This window comes from Pseudochaenichthys georgianus, chromosome 14, assembly GCF_902827115.2.
Source record: "Pseudochaenichthys georgianus chromosome 14, fPseGeo1.2, whole genome shotgun sequence".
Taxonomy (NCBI): Eukaryota; Metazoa; Chordata; class Actinopteri; order Perciformes; family Channichthyidae; genus Pseudochaenichthys; species Pseudochaenichthys georgianus.
Genome location: NC_047516.1, coordinates 31,583,817 through 31,601,186, shown reverse-complemented (window position 1 = coordinate 31,601,186; position 17,370 = coordinate 31,583,817). Strand labels below are relative to the sequence as shown.

The 17,370-nt window shown below is 41.2% G+C and overlaps 1 protein-coding gene across 1 annotated transcript in view; it reads left to right on the top strand.

Annotated features, from left to right (window-relative positions):
* Positions 1–805: 805 nt before the first annotated feature.
* Positions 806–17,370, top strand: part of LOC117458059 (unconventional myosin-XVIIIa-like) — a 154,833-nt gene continuing 138,268 nt past the window's right edge. Inside the window, exons 1-2 of the mRNA XM_071205366.1 lie at positions 806–865; positions 3,372–4,391. Coding sequence (XP_071061467.1) covers positions 3,474–4,391 — 918 coding nt within the window. The 5' untranslated portion in view covers positions 806–865; positions 3,372–3,473. The remainder of the gene's footprint in view (positions 866–3,371; positions 4,392–17,370) is intronic.

Below are 17,370 nucleotides of genomic sequence, written 5' to 3'. Positions count from 1 at the left end.
AGTGTAACCTGCACAGTAAGTTTCCTGGGCCATGGAGTGGGCCCAAAGGCTTGATTTTACTTGACTTACCTTGAACCAGATATATCTGAACAAACGTGTGCTGTCTTGCATGACACTTTTATCCCGTAATATACAAGCTTGGGATCAAATGTAATCATATATAAAAAATGAAATGTATAAAAGTGGAAGGCAGAGATTAAGAAAAGACAAAACAAATCTAATGAAATGAAGATGTGTCTGTGTTTTCAGTTAAAAGACGAGTCCTTCAAAGCAACATTTGGGAGTATTTACCACTTTAGGCTATGTACTAAAATGATTTACCTGCACAACCAGTGATCCAGTTCATAAAAAAGACCAGGAGGGGTCACTGCTGTCCGGTTTACCCTGGTGCTACCTTCAAGTGTTATTGGAATTACTACACATTTACCGCAATTTGATGTAATTGACGACCCAAATACGATTGCAGAAGGCGAAATCTGTCACAAATGTTACACATATATGCTGACATACAAAGTTGGATTGTATGTAAGCAGTATAAATTAAGATGGTGAAAATATTTCGTGAATCGTAATACATGGTAGTTATTTTCTTAATATGATAACAATTCAATTTTCCTCTCAATATTTGACTTTCATAAACATGACCACTACATTTATTTTTAGAAGACAAACAAAAACACAAATATCAGGTTGGTTGTGTCCCATGGTCGTTCTCCTAACCGACCAAGAATTCTATGTAGTTGTAACGGAGTTTACGGAAAGCATTTGAATGCATCACCAGTACCTACATTTCTCGCACCTACTGTCAATTTCAAGGAGGAAAATGCTGAAAACTTCAAGCAAGAAAACAACGTGGGCAATGACAGGTATGTATGTCAGTGTCATATGTGCTCAAAGCGTTTGCTATATGCTATTTTATTTAAATAACATTGTTGTACTCTCTGCTGAAAGTGTTCCCTAAGGCCACCGGTGCTAGAGAATGAGGGCAAAGCAGCTTAAAGGGAGAACATTAAGCTGTGAGCTAGACATAGCGAAATCCTAGCTTTAGCATGTGAAACGTTAGCCTATTAAGTTTAGTAAAGCTAAAAATAAAAACATATTCTTATTTCATATGAAACGTCATCAAATTCACATAATTATAAAGTGCTTTAAAGTGATTGTATAGCCATTTTATAGCCTGTTTTGCCATGTAATTAATTGAGGATTAAGTGCGAATTCACTGTTTATGGGGTGACAAATGGCTACCGCAAGGCATTTAGCTTCCATTGTGAGTATTGGGCACAAATGTGCAGGTGTTCTGCATCACTCTAGTGGTGATGCTGAACATTTGACAGCAAGACAGATGAGGTCAAAGCTCTTCCTACCAGTATCTGTATGTAGGGCAGTTCAAATGTAAAGAGGCATAGTAGACATGTGTGAGTGTATTGGACTAAGGAAACATATACCACATCTTTAGTAAATGTATGTTTTCAAGATAATATAATAATAATAATAATAATAATAATAATAGGTGCTGTCAGTCCCATTTCACTCAGATGACCTGAGGTTATACTAGCAACTTATTAACCTCAAATTGTACCTAAAGTACAAAAAGTACTCATTCTGCATAATGGCCCATTTCAGAACTATATAAAGTATGGCAGAATTATAGGCTAAATGTACTCCAAATATCAAAAGTAAAAGGTACTCGTTGCAGAAAGGATCTTTTCACAGATTATATTATTATGGTTCGTATTTTACCCTGTTTTTATACATGTAGGAGTATTTTAGTTTGTCAATGTGCAACAAATGTAGAGATGTGAAGCACTATGGAGATAATAGGACAGAACTGCATTATATCATATCAGCATATCATGTGTTTCTAAATGTACAACACGAGTTACTGTGAATGTTAAAATAAATGTACTGGGGTAAAAGGTACGATATTTGTCTCTGAAATGTAGTGGAGTAGAAGTATAAAGTAGCAATGAATAGCAATACTCAAGTTTATTACAAATATGTCAAAAAAGTATGTAAGAAGGACAATACTTGAGTAAATGCACCATGTTACTTTCCACCCCTGGTGATGCTGAACATTTGACAGCAAGACAGAGTAGGTCAAAGCTCTTCATATCACTGGCTGTATGTAGGGCAGCTCCAATGTAAAGTGGCATAGACATGTGTCAGTGTATAGAACTGAGAGAACATATACCAAATCTTCAGTACAATCTTTATTTCCTGTTCAGATTTCAATGCAATAATAGGTGCTGGCAGTCTCATTTCCCACAGATGACACTCCACTGATTCTGAGTTTAGGAATGGGTGTTGATACTTTGCATGGAAAACAAATGTTTGATTAAAATGATACAAAAACTGCAACACAAGTTATGACATGATAAGCAATATTGTTGTTTTTGTGTTGCAACAATAAGATATAGGAAGAATGTTCAAATGGTGTTAACTGTGAACCTTTTCACCTGATATGGCTTAACTAGCAAACATGTGTGATTAGATACATTATTGTCACATAAACATGTCAAATAAGGGATTTGTTTAGGTTTTAATTGCATATATAACATAAATATGACAAACACAGTGCTGAAAGAAGTATACAGATCTTCTCATACCACCATTTAGAAATAGATAACTCTGTTACAAATAAAGGTTCTTCATTTGAAATTATACTTTAAGTACAAATACAGTTCTCATTCATTGAACAATATTATATATATTAGTGAATTTAACCAAGGCATCAATAGAGTTTGGTCAAAACCTACGATAAAGTATTTGGTTATATTTTGTATTATCTGAGTCTGAACTAAAGTTACTAAAGCTATCAAAAAATGGGGTACAATAGTAGCTTCTGTACTTGAGTGAAGAATGTAGTGGTAGCAGGACATATCACAGTTAAGTACAAGTTGTACTAAAGTACAGTACTTGAGTAAATGTACTTACTGTCCACCACTGAAAAACGTATATTACACTTGAATTAAAAAAGGTCCTATATGTCATAGCTCTGGAAAAGGTTAAGAGACCACTCACCACTCCACATGTTTCTTCAATCTCAATGTCTACATTTATGGCTGCCATTCAACCCTAACCCAACCCTAACCAGCATAATTAGGTGTCCCATATCACATATCTCCATTTTGTTTTATGATAGTTCTTGTATGTGTAACTGTTTGTTCATTTAATAAATGAAATCCTATGAGGAATTTGAAATGTCTACTGCAGCTTTGTTTTGCTCATTTTACATATTGTATGTCCAATTACAAATGTGCATGTCAAACGAGATTGGCCAATAATTGGCATTGAAGCACATTAGCCAGTATTCCCTTACTACCTTTAGTCATATTCCTTCCTAATTCCCCCTCTTTTTCCTACTCCTTACAGGTAACATCATAGGTCCCTAGATGCTTTCTCATCATATGCAAAACTGTCCCTTCGTTGCTGTTGACATTTGAAACTGGTAGAACATTCCAGAACAATTTGAGAATGTTTCACCTTATTAAGAAAGAGAAGGAGAAGGACCTGGGCAAGAAAGAGAAGAAAGAAAAGAAAGAGCGTATGTCCCAGGCCGAGTTGAAGAGCTTGGAAGAGATGAGCATCCGTAGAGGATTCTTCCACCTCAACCGAGGGAGCACTAAGAGGGACTCCAAGGGCAGACTGGAGATCTCTAGTCCTATCCCAATCAAGGTGGCTACCAACATGGAGCTCAGCCTGACAGATCTGGAGGTGGAGCGTCTTCGCAGCGCCCTGGGGCAGGACATGGGGCAAATGAGTCCCTCTGGTGAGGACGTGAAGTTCCATTATCTGGACCCTCAGCGCAGCTCTGTAAAAGAGAGAGCTGCGAAGTTTGGTGAACTTAATTCTTCCACCCAGAGGCACGTGTCTTTTTCCCAGCAGGAGGCTTCGCATTTGTATCGGCAAAACTGGAGAAGAGCTTCTTTCAAGTACCGCTCCAAGCCAAACTTCCGTAAGGTCCACATTCCTGAGATGGTGGAGAAGACCTTCCCCGGTGCTGACCTACAGTTGCCCATGCTTGTTGCTCCACCAATACCAGATCCAAGAGAGCTGGAGATACAGCGGCGCAACACTGGGGATTTTGGATTCTCTTTGCGGAGAACCACCATGCTAGAGAGGCAGCCTGACGGAGGAGTGTGTCGGCGCGTGGTGCACTTTGCCGAACCAGGTGCCGGGACAAAGGACCGGGCTCTAGGTCTGGTTCCAGGAGACAGGCTTGTGGAAATAAATGGGATCAATGTGGAGAACAAGAGCAGGGATGAGATCGTGGAGATGATCCGTCAGTCCGGAGAGTCGGTCCGGCTCAAGGTTCAGCCCATTTTGGAGCTGAGTGAGTTGAACCGCAGCTGGCTGAGGAACACTGAAGGCCTTCACAAAGATCTTCCAGAGGTGAGTAGTACTAATATTTAAATATTTTTGTCCACTGAGTAAAAAGATTTCAACTTAGTGATTCTGTCTCTTTAAAGCCATTGCATCATTTGATAGAAGTGCTTACTAGGGGTGTCATGATATACTGGTATTGAGGATAGCATGTTTTACAGACTCTCCACTTAACTACACTTGTATTTTGAGTGTTATTAATTCTCCCAAAAAATAATAGAAAATGCATTAAAGAATGTTAAGGATGAATCTGACTCATAGCATTATTTGTATTCTTTTTGTAAATATTTTCTAAAGATATTGCCGTAATATCATGAATTCCTATTGCCACGTTAGTCATCTACTGAATGTTTGGCTGTTTTTTGTTGTCAAATTATTTTATTTTGGACCTTTTGTATTTTATACTTTTGAAAAATTAAAGGTAATTATCATTTTTTATATATTATTCACATCATCATTGAAAAATATATATTACAATGATAACAACAGTATGTTTTGAAGAAGATCTGTACTGAATTTTTTTAATAATTCTTAAGAATAATGTTTGACTTGTTTGTAGGCCAGGACTGCTGAACCACAAAAATGTATTATATTTTCACAATTGATATATCGCAATATTGTGATTTTGATACTATTGGGATTCATTGTGTGAAACTATTGGATTCTCTAGTGTTCCTGGAAATGTGTTCGTGAGTTTTCAAAACTAAAGCTGGGGTAAATTGACCAAAATAATATTTTTGTTTTCTTGTATGTATGTGGTAATGCACCTTGCATCCATGTAGTGGATTCAAGATGTCTGGATCATGGGTGGAACTGTAATGACACTGGTAATGTGCTTTTGTGCTTGCATGTATGGGGGAGTGTGTGTTTTGAAAGAGAGAATGTGATCTGTGTATATATAATCCCCCCCTCCCCCCACTCCTTTGAAACCAAACAATAGGATGCTGAAAGAAGACAACGGCCCAAGCGCCACCACAGACCATGGCCAATGGCCATATGGTCTTGTAAGATTTGGCTAAGAGCCCATTCAGATCTTTTCGCTTGGATAAGCATGTGCAACAAGTAGAGGAGCATCATGTTCAACTCTTTATTAGCTGGCACAACAAACACCATCGTTTGAGCATTCTTAAGTATCTTTAGACAGTGGGTGGGATACAGTAGACTGTGGCTCAGCTTAGGCCTCTGCAGTGTACTGTTATTTGAGGTATAACAGTCATGGTTTCACAGCGCTTTGAATTTAGATTGAAATGCTTGTGGCGTGTGTTTGTAAATTTTATACAGTAATTATAACAAAAAAGTCTTGATTAGAGCTTAGTAGTTACACTGTAAGGATAAATGTAGATAGGATATTTAATATGTAAACTCCAAAAGCAGAATACTGTTTGATATCGTTGCACTTTGTAAAGGCCTTCTCAGGTAAGTTACAGTGTGTATATTCATTCTGATATATGACACAAAAATGTTTAAAATGCCATTCTTTGTAATGGCCAGCAGGGGGCGACTCTACTGGTTGCAAAATGAAGGAAGATTGTATAGAAGTATATGAAGGTTTCTCATTTCTCTAATTTCCCCTCCTCGACTCCCCTCCTCAACTCCTATCCTCGTGTCTTAGTCCCGCCCACAGGAGACGTGAGCGGAGGAGTCGAGGAGGGGAGCCGAGGAGAGAGGAGGGGAAGCAGCAGACATTTAGAGAAATGAGAACTCCTCTCCTCTGAGCGGTCATTTTAAAGAGACGTCCGTTAATGATGACAGGACGCACAGCAGCCTGTCTGATAGACGGAACTGTTGTCATGATGACTTATATATTTACTTTGATTCATTCACAGTGCGGTATAATGAGACAATAACAGGCTACAGATGCGGACATATACACACATATATATTATTTATATAAATATATACAATTTCAGAATCAAACAAGTATGAGAGCACTCTCATAATAACCTAACGACCACACGCACCTACACACTACCACACGCACCTACACACTGTACCACACGCACCTACACACTGTACCACACGCACCTACACACTGTACCACACGCACCTACACACTGTACCACACGCACCTACACACTACCACACGCACCTACACACTGTACCACACGCACCTACACACTGTACCACACGCACCTACACACTACCACACACACACCTACACACTGTACCACACGCACTTACACACTGTACCACACGCACTTACACACTGTACCACACGCACCTACACACTGTACCACACGCACCTACACACTGTACCACACGCACCTACACACTGTACCACACGCACCTACACACTGTACCACACGCACCTACACACTGTACCACACGCACCTACACACTGTACCACACGCACCTACACACTGTACCACACGCACCTACACACTGTACCACACGCACCTACACACTGTACCACACACACACCTACACACTGTACCACACGCACCTACACACTCTACCACACGCACCTACAAACTGTACCACACACGCACCTACACACTGTACAACACACGCACCTACACACTGTACCACACGCACCTACACACTGTACAACACACACACCTACACACTACCACATGCACCTACACACTGTACCACACGCACCTACACACTCTACCACACGCACCTACACACTGTACCACACGCACCTACACACTGTACCACACGCACCTACACACTGTACCACACACACACCTACACACTGTACCACACGCACCTACACACTCTACCACACGCACCTACACACTGTACCACACGCACCTACACACTGTACCACACGCACCTACACACTGTACCACACGCACCTACACACTCTACCACACGCACCTACACACTGTACCACACGCACCTACACACTGTACCACACGCACCTACACACTGTACCACACGCACCTACACACTGTACCACACGCACACCTACACACTCTACCACACGCACACCTACACACTGTACCACACGCACATACACACTGTACCACACCCACCTACACACTGTATAACACACACCTACACACTGTACCACACACACACCTACACACTCTACCACACGTACCTACACACTGTACCACACGCACATACACACTGTACCACACCCACCTACACACTGTACCACACACACCTACACACTGTACCACACACCACACACACACACACACACACACACACCACACACACACACACACACACACACACACACACACACACACACACCACACACACACACACACACACACACACACACACACACACACACACACACACACACACACACACACACACACACACACACACACACACACACACACACACTGTACCACATGCACCTACACACTGTACCACACGCACCTACACACTGTACCACACCCACCTACACACTGTACAACACACGCACCTACACACTGTACCACACCCACCTACACACTGTACCACACACACCTACACACTGTACAACACACGCACCTACACACTGTATCACACACACACCTACACACTGTACCACACGCACTTACACACTGTACCACACCCACCTACACACTGTACCACACGCACCTACACACTGTACAACACACGCACCTACACACTGTACCACACCCACCTACACACTGTACCACACACACCTACACACTGTACAACACACGCACCTACACACTGTATCACACACACACCTACACACTCTACCACACGCACCTACACACTGTACCACACGCACTTACACACTGTACCACACCCACCTACACACTGTACAACACACGCACCTACACACTGTACCACACGCACGTACACACTGTACAACACACGCACCTACACACTGTACCACACGCACCTACACACTGTACCACACGCACCTACACACTGTACCACACGCACCTACACACTGTACCACACGCACCTACACACTGTACCACACGCACCTACACACTGTACCACACGCACTTACACACTGTACCACACGCACCTACACACTGTACCACACGCACCTACACACTACCACACGCACCTACACACTGTACCACACGCACCTACACACTGTATCACACACGCACCTACACACTCTACCACACACACACCTACACACTCTACCACACGCACCTACACACTGTACCACACGCACTTACACACTGTACCACACCCACCTACACACTGTACCACACACACCTACACACTGTACAACACACGCACCTACACACTGTACCACACGCACGTACACACTGTACAACACACGCACCTACACACTGTACCACACGCACCTACACACTGTACCACACGCACCTACACACTGTACCACACGCACCTACACACTGTACCACACGCACCTACACACTGTACCACACGCACCTACACACTGTACCACACGCACCTACACACTGTACCACACACACCTACACACTGTACCACACACACCTACACACCAGAGTCCTGCACGGGTCTGATTTTCAAGACCCGCTCCCGCGACGTGCAATACCGAACCCGCCCCGCGACCCGCACAACGCACATATTGCCAATTAGTTCCCCGACTCGACCCGTCGGCACAAGATCCGCAACCCGACCCGAACCCGCATAGCCTATATATGAGCACTGAAAACGTGCAATTATTAACACACGCAGTTGCATATTTGTCTCAAAAAGCGTGGGATGTTGGTTCTTTTCTCCATCTAGGATGACACCAAAAGCCTCCCAGACGTTGGATTTCGCTCTTGAGGAAGTGTTATTGAAAATGCTGTATTCTCCGCTGGAGAGCTTCACCTCAGCCATTTCGAATGTGGTGCGCACAGCAGCAGATTGATGCGCTGCAGAGGTTATGATTATGCACGGTCCCGCGGTGGAGAGGTCTGAGGATTTTAAACATTAAACTAATTTATTATTATTTTAATATATTTATTATGCAATACCCGCGACCCGACCCGCATCATCTTTGTTTTACCCAGAACCGAACCCGGAAAAAAAGCGTTTGACAAAATACCACCCGCGAATCACCTTTTTTGCGGGTCACCCGCTGTACCACACGCACCTACACACTGTACCACACGCACCTACACACTGTACCACACGCACCTACACACTGTACCACACGCACCTACACACTGTACCACACGCACCTACACACTGTACCACACGCACCTACACACTGTACCACACGCACCTACACACTGTACCACACATACAGCTCCTAAAGCATATAATCAGGATACAGCCGTTTTATTATGTGAAGCACTAAATGGTTTTAGAAAAATATCGACTCTTTGTTTGTAGATAATAAACTAAAGCATACAAATACAGAGAGTAATGTAGGCCTGTTATACTGAGTGATATATATTATACCCCCGCACCTTCAATGTCACTATTATTGACACCCTGGTACACACATGTAGCTGCTTTGCCTGATGTTGATTTTAATGACTGATTGAACCACAGCAATATTGTTTTAGAGTTTTTATATGTTCAACTGCTATGCCTGTCATCTTTGCTCTATGTGTTTGTGTTGTCTCCTGGGTTCTGTAGTGCCCGGAGTGTGTCTTTTTATTTCCTCCCAAACCCCATCCCCTCAGGAAGCCTTTGCCTCCTGTCAGGTCATCATTGTAAATAAGAATTTGTTCTTAATTGATTTTCCTGGATAAATAAAGGTTCTACTACTACTACTACATACACACTGCTCTGTTTTCTGCACGGAACTCACAGCTGTTCTCACTGTAAACATCGCGTCGTGATTAAAGCAGTTAATAAAATAATATCCAGGGGATGCATGCAGAGCTGTCATTGGCTGAGATCAGTCTGGCCGTGCGTCACGACTTTTTTAAACATCACTGTTAGCGGAAATACATCCGCGGAGGATACATCAGTGTATCCTCGGTTATAGCTCCTCCAGAGAGCCTCCTCGATCCTCGATCCTCGGTTCTCGAAGTGCATTTAGAGAACTGAGATGTCCTTCAACATGGTGCGCCGAAAACCATTTCTGGGTCACTACCGGAGGACAGAGGATTCAAGGAGTCGAGGAGGGGAAATTCGAGAAATTAGAAGCCTTCTATGAGACACGACACTACTTCCAACTGGATTTATTACACCCAAAAACATTTTCCCTAAGGAGTTTTTGGTCTCAATTGCTAGTTTCATGATGTTAATTTTGAGAATTTTGGTTCCATTACACGTAAACGACATCTAATGCAGGTTTTAGTGCGGGGTATTTGGTTATTTACCGCTCGCTGCCACAATGTTTGTCTGGTTTTAGGTGCCCTCCATGTTTTGTCTATTTTTTGTATTTCAACCCTTCCACAGTGTTTTTATTTTATGAAAGTTAAAACATTTTAGTCGCCTTAACAAAACTTTTGCTTTGATTGTTGTTTGGGTACATACATAAGATGCAAATAGTGTATTATACAAGGCTAGTGTGTACACATCTAAGACATTACAGCAGTGAGACAGAGACACACCTGCCATTAGTGATATGTGCTCATTTTCTATGTGTGTTAATCACATTGTCTCATTTTCTATCCAATGCTTTTACCCATCTTAACATAAAAGAATTGTCATTTACATGATGTTATATATTTGTGGGAATTATTAACACAATTTCTGTACTTTGTCCTACATTCAACTGATCTTTATGATCATCATGTGAAAATCAGAACGTGCATGTGAGCGTGACCTAGAACCAACAGCGCTATTTATAGGTGGTTATTATAAGATCCAGATTCTGTATCTAGAGCTCTGCAACAGAGAGAACGAGATGATGCATTAGACATTTTGATCAATGCATATTTCTTGCAAGTGTAATCTGTGACATTTCATAACACTCTAATTGAGACACCTAGATGTAGGAAACTCTTAGCTTAGCACTGGAGTAGGAGGAAACAGCTAGCCTATAACTGTCCAAAAAGGTAGGCCTATACCAGCATCTTTAAAACTCATAAATAACATGTTGTATATATTACTGTTATCTGTATCTAGTGACTAGTACTTGGCTGGAGTCGTCTCATAAAAAGAAGCTCGTTATTTCACAAAAAACGTTCAGGTTTGGGATCTTATGAAGACCTAAAGTACTCTCCCTCTGCCTGCTGTCACTCTCTACCGTAACATCTAGGCTGCCAAATATACCCCTCTCCTTAACACACAATAATGTGTGCCCTGATCACTTCTCAGGAAAGAGAAACTTTAAATGTGCCTCACTTTATTCTGGGCCTAAATAAAATGTTTCTTGGCAAGGCCAAGTATGCACAGCTGAGCACTTGAACCTTTTGTCCATTGGGTGGCAGCCATTGTCCACATTTCACAAGGACAGATCCACTATTCTAAACACCTTTCCTAAGCTTTCAGTGTCCTTCCTGATTCACTGTAACTCTTTCTAATAGACACGAGTGACACCAATGGACACTGATCATTGTTATATAAAGTCACATTTAGTGGTGAAAATACTAAAATGAAAGATAACAAATCTTCTCCCCAAGGTACACAATAAATGACCCCCCCTCCTCTTCAGAGGGCTGATGCTACAACAGCAGAGTAGTGATGGCAGTTTGACACTGAAGCTTCGATGTGTGCTTCAAACCCTGGACTTCCTATTCCATAGAAGCAGTGCTTCCAAGCTTGCTTCAAATCACCTGACATATGACGCCCGAAGCAGCAACTGCTTCATTGCCTGAATGAATCACTTGACTGCTTCACGGTCCAATCACGCGATTCAATGCACTGCCTCGCCTCGATTCTGACAGGTGACAGGTTGAAACAGTTTCGAATTTGAGCGCTTCAACACTTTATAACCGCTCTAAACAATGCTCAATGTGTGGGTTGTCGTCGTAGTTTGCGTGGTTGCTGTTGAGTTGTTGTTGGTATTGCATTTGTATTGGATCATTATAGAGCAAGCCAGGAAGAAAGATAGGTCGTTCTGGCTCGGGAAACACTTCAAAATGTGGAGAAGCTGTGAACAAAAAGACTATTATGAGTATTAAAAAAAGAAGTTCAACAGTTTAAAGAATAGATAGCCCAGTGGATAGAGCCGGCGGCCCGTATGCAGCGAAGTCCTCCGCGCAACTGGTTCAAAACCTTTTCAACTTTAATACTATAACTGATAAACGGCCCTCTCCGGCCAAAGAAATGCCTTTAGAAAAATACAAATTAAAAAGAATAACGTAGGCTACCTCAATAAAGATCTTTGAGTGTTCCCCATCCCACATAATCACCCCCTGCCATAATTACACAAACACACCCAACCAATGCCACATTTTACAGCACTCTCTTCTCAATAACCCAATACACACAATTATCAATCTTTAATTGCTAATAGAACATGATATTCAGTCTTTGTGTGTGTGTGTGTGTGTGTGTGTGTGTCGAATATTTTTATAGGCAAAGATACGTTAAAGTTAACCCACTGCAGCCTTGCACATCGCCAGGAGAGGTCGCTGTAACTGAAGCTTCGAGAAATGAACCTATTTTCGAAACAATTGTCCAAGTGGTTTGATGCTTCATTCAAAGCTTCACTTGCCCATCACGACAGCAGAGTATTAGCACTGGTAGGATTAGAAAGAGGATGGGCATCCCAGAAAGTTAGAAAGATGCCACTTTTTAGAATGCAACTGTTCCTCTAGTGTTCACATACACTTCATATGTCATAATTGTGTACTATTGCCCTGGTTTCATCTCAAGGTTTGACAAAGACTAACAGAAAAACAGGACTGAAATATAAACTGATACTAACGAGGGGATAAAGTGCAGGTGTACAGGAAGTCAGGTGATTGGAGGGCTAATGGGAAACAGCTGAAACTAATGAGGCAAGGACAGCCAATCAAACAGGCGGGACACAGGAAGTAAAAACAGACATGATATAGATGAGAAAGCTTTTAAATAAAACATGAAATACAAATGACACCATGTCTGTCATTCAATAATACACAGGTACTTGTCAGACACACCCTAATCATGTCAGCCATTTGGGCAGCAACTCAAAATATTATTTTGTAAATGGATATATTACAGTTTAAATATAAAAGCTATTGTAATTGAGAGTCATTGATTGTTTTATGAAACTTTTATGAAACTTGTATTTAGTTTCACTACAGAGATCCTTAATGTGGGCTGTTACAACTGTGTTCAGTGTTAGTGGCAACTTTCTTTGGCTGTTACAACCATTTTTTTGTATACTGCCTGAAACACATGAACCATAGGTGAGATCATACCTGAATTTGTATTTGCGGCTCCCTAAATCAAGACCAAGTGGTCAACTTACCTTAAGAAGTCCTGATTTGTAGTTATACAATTTGGGTCACAACCTTGAATATTCCGAGGACTGCAGAATGTCCCATTTTAGCCTGCTTATCATGGATTACACTGTATGGAGATTTTAATCTGAAATGATCAGCTTCCGTACTCAATACATGTATTCATTTGATTTCAGAAGTATTCTTCTATATTATTGTATGTCTGGTTAGCTCTGCCATTTCTAACAGGGACAACAAACTCAGTTCAAAGGGGTTTGGTAAATAAACAAATTGCAGTTATAGTTGTGGACAAATACATAAACTGTTGCATTTATTTCTAACATGGTTTTTAACAGATTCCATATTGAAGGATTTATCTGGGTCAGAATCAGCAGCGGTTATGGTGTATAAAATGATCCCTATTCTTGGATCTGCAGCAGCCAGCATGATGCTGTGTCCCAGTAACTGACTCTGGGGATCAGTAAACCGTGCGGGATAGATCAGCTAGGCCATGTATTTCTGAGTGCTAATATGTGAGCTTCTTATTTCACTATCAGGAGGAAATGCCATAGCAGATTCAAGTTGTTTCTTTCTTTTTGCAGGCAGGCTCTATTTTTACACATTACAGTACCAATAAAATAAAAAGCGCTTCATGATTCTGATCAAATTACATCAGACACCCTATTGCTAATTTACGCGTTCACTGGTTATTTTATAAATGAAGCTGTTAATGAGTTTATAAAGAGGAAAATAGCAAATGAACATTGGATTAGCTCATCCCTGCCCAGTCAAACCTGTTGTTTTTCCGTGTATGTATGTGTTGATAGACTCCATTTGGCATCAATGAGCTGGATACCAATCCCCATACTGTACAACTCATCACCAACATTATTGAAATCATTTTCACTTAAAGCCGTGGCTGGAAATGTTGTTTTGATTGGGAGAGTAGTGTAGTTACAAATGTTCTATCCGACTCTCCTTTTAAAATGTTTAAATCGTAATTTATTCTTAATTACAGTATTTGTATTTGTTGTATTCCTTGGATTGTGGCTTTGTGCGTCATTAATGTTTTTCACCCAACAATATAACATCCTGAATGTAGGTCAGTAGTGTGCTTAAGCAGAGCCTTCTAGGAATAGAGCATGTAATGCGCTAGTTAATAGCTCCCTCTTGTGGTGTATAACGCGCGGTGAGGAACATCATTAAAGACACGGTGTGGTCTGAGAGGATTGTTCTATACTTTGGACCTTTGCAAGTTTGTGCATGATTATCTGATGATTATTCACAATTCCTTACCTTACAGAAAGTGAATAGGATTCTTGTTTGATGTGCAGATAACCGTGTGTATTATAACATTCAAAATCAGTATTGTATTATTGTGGAGGGGAATGGAAGATTACAAAAAAGCTTTCATTCAATGTGGAGTCTGTTTGGAGAGAACATTGGACTTTGTTTCAATTATTAGTGAGCCGTAGATCTCCGTATCGTCTCTTAATCTCTTAATTGGGTTATTGTGGCTTTTGTGTTCCCATCAAATGATATGGCACGTTAAAGTTTGTATTCCACCTGTCACTGATGAGGGAGACCACCCCTCTGATTCCCCACCACTAGGATAAGAGTGGGGCGGTAAAAACTGCCAATGTTAATTGATGTGCTTCTGGAAATTCTATTTATAGGGCCTCTGTATTTCAGCAGCTGTCCCTCTTCTATCTGCCTGTCCAGCTGCTCTCACATTACCCCCCCCCCCACTCCTCACACCACAGCTTTATTACTGTGCTGTGCTGACTGAGACCCCGCCCTCGCCATTGCCCTCCCACTCACTCTGGACTAGTGAGTGTGAGCTCTTTGTAGGCCCGGGTCCTAGCCTGCCGTGCACTGATCGTGTGACAGAGCGAAGATTGGAAGGTTGACCAGGCTTTAAGAGAAGGTAATGGGCGCCCACCTCTGGTGGACTGTGTGTGTGGTGAGCAGTGTGATCTGCTCAGGGTGTACATGCTCTGCTTAGCAGTTCCATTTGGGCTCTGATGGCGTCTGAGAATGGCCTCCTTTAGCTGCTGAAACTATTTATAGGAGTTGACTCTGTGGAAAGCAGGGCCAGAGATGGTGAAACATGTTGCTGCACGCCTCATTTTTGCTCTGTCCCCTCTAGAAGTTATAATCAATTATGTTCCAAACTTTGATCGAAAAGTCGTGATAGGTCATCAAATGTTTGTAGCAAGTGGCGTTTAATTGGTTCATTTGCTGATTGGGCTTCTGTTGTGTATGCTAGCCCTTTGATGATTTGATTTGAATGTGGTGCCCCAATTTGGATTGTTATAAGCAATTAAATGGCCGTTATCAGTCATGCACCACTGCACCAGTCACTGTAAGTGAAACTTAAAAGCAACACTTAAAAAGTTTAACTAAAAGAAACGTAACAACAAATATTTGTTTACGTTTAGTCAACAAAACTAATTGTTTAGGGTTAGTGTTTAATATCCTTTGGTTACAATACTTAGCATGAAAAGTGAAATTGAAACTTGGGAACACAAAGACAACAACACGTTTTCCATGGGAAGTAAACAATGACCTTCTGTGTAATTGTCCTTGGTTTTTCATTTCTGTATTTTCACTTCAGCCTTTACTCCTTTCACATCTTCTTGGTTTCCTTTAATTCTGTGATTAACTGTGTGAAAAGATGATTAGACCTACGTCTACTGTATGTGGCTGATCACTACTGATAACGCCCATTTCATCAGCTGATAACATTCAAGGCAGCTGGAAAACATATGTGATAATTTAAGCGTCAAATAGTTATACAAAAGAGTAATTGTGAGTTAACCCCATAAGGGACACTGATCTGCGTCTCTTGTTTTAACACATTGGAGGCCAGTCTAAGTGAGTGATTGTAATATGCGTGTATGTGTTTTAGTCCTACACCATGGGTTCTGAACTCTTCCTTAAAACACTTCCTATTCAGAGCAAACTCTGGTCCTTCTGTATAACTGTATAGCCGATTCTAAAAACGCCTTCTAAATCCTACATAAGTTTTCAGAACACGAGCATGGAGACACTTGAATCCAACTACTGCTGAATCCCACATCAACTGCTTCATTTATGAGCATCAATGAGTTAAAGTTATAAGCTGATTATAATACATTATAAGTATGATGCATAGCCAGTATTACCGCTTCATTTATTATGCTCTAATTCTTCCTTTGAATAAGATGAAGGTTTAAGGGGAATTTGTGTTATGCAATTAACTTATGTGTGTTGATGTAACTTCCTTTCCATGCGTTGATGAAAAACACAGCTTTTCTCTCCTCATAAACAATATGTATTTATTAAAGCCATGTGGTGTACGGTACAGTATTTTCCCTTATTTATAGGCTCAACTTATCTAAAGCCAAGTTATTCATCTTACCCCTGGACTATTGGGTCTGGAAAGAGGCATACAATTGAAAAAGATCAGTTATCACTGGAGATTATGAGACAGGGTTTAAAATGCTATATATTTTTATCTCACAGAGAAGCACTTCATTATGGTTGGTTGAAGCGTATTATGGACCAATCACCCAACATCAGGGGACTGGAAGCTATTGCCTAAACTATTTCTCAATTGATTCGGAAAAGACCTTGATTTTAACAGGGATTCCTTCTTTCTATCAATGTGTCATTCAAAGATGGGCTAGCTGGCAGAAAGCAGGGGGTGGACCACTAAAGGAGCCGTACAGGAGATGAGGTTGGAAACCAGACCATTTGGGGATCTAAGTATATAACGGATCTTAGAGGAAATTCATTAATGTATCAACATTGGATTGACT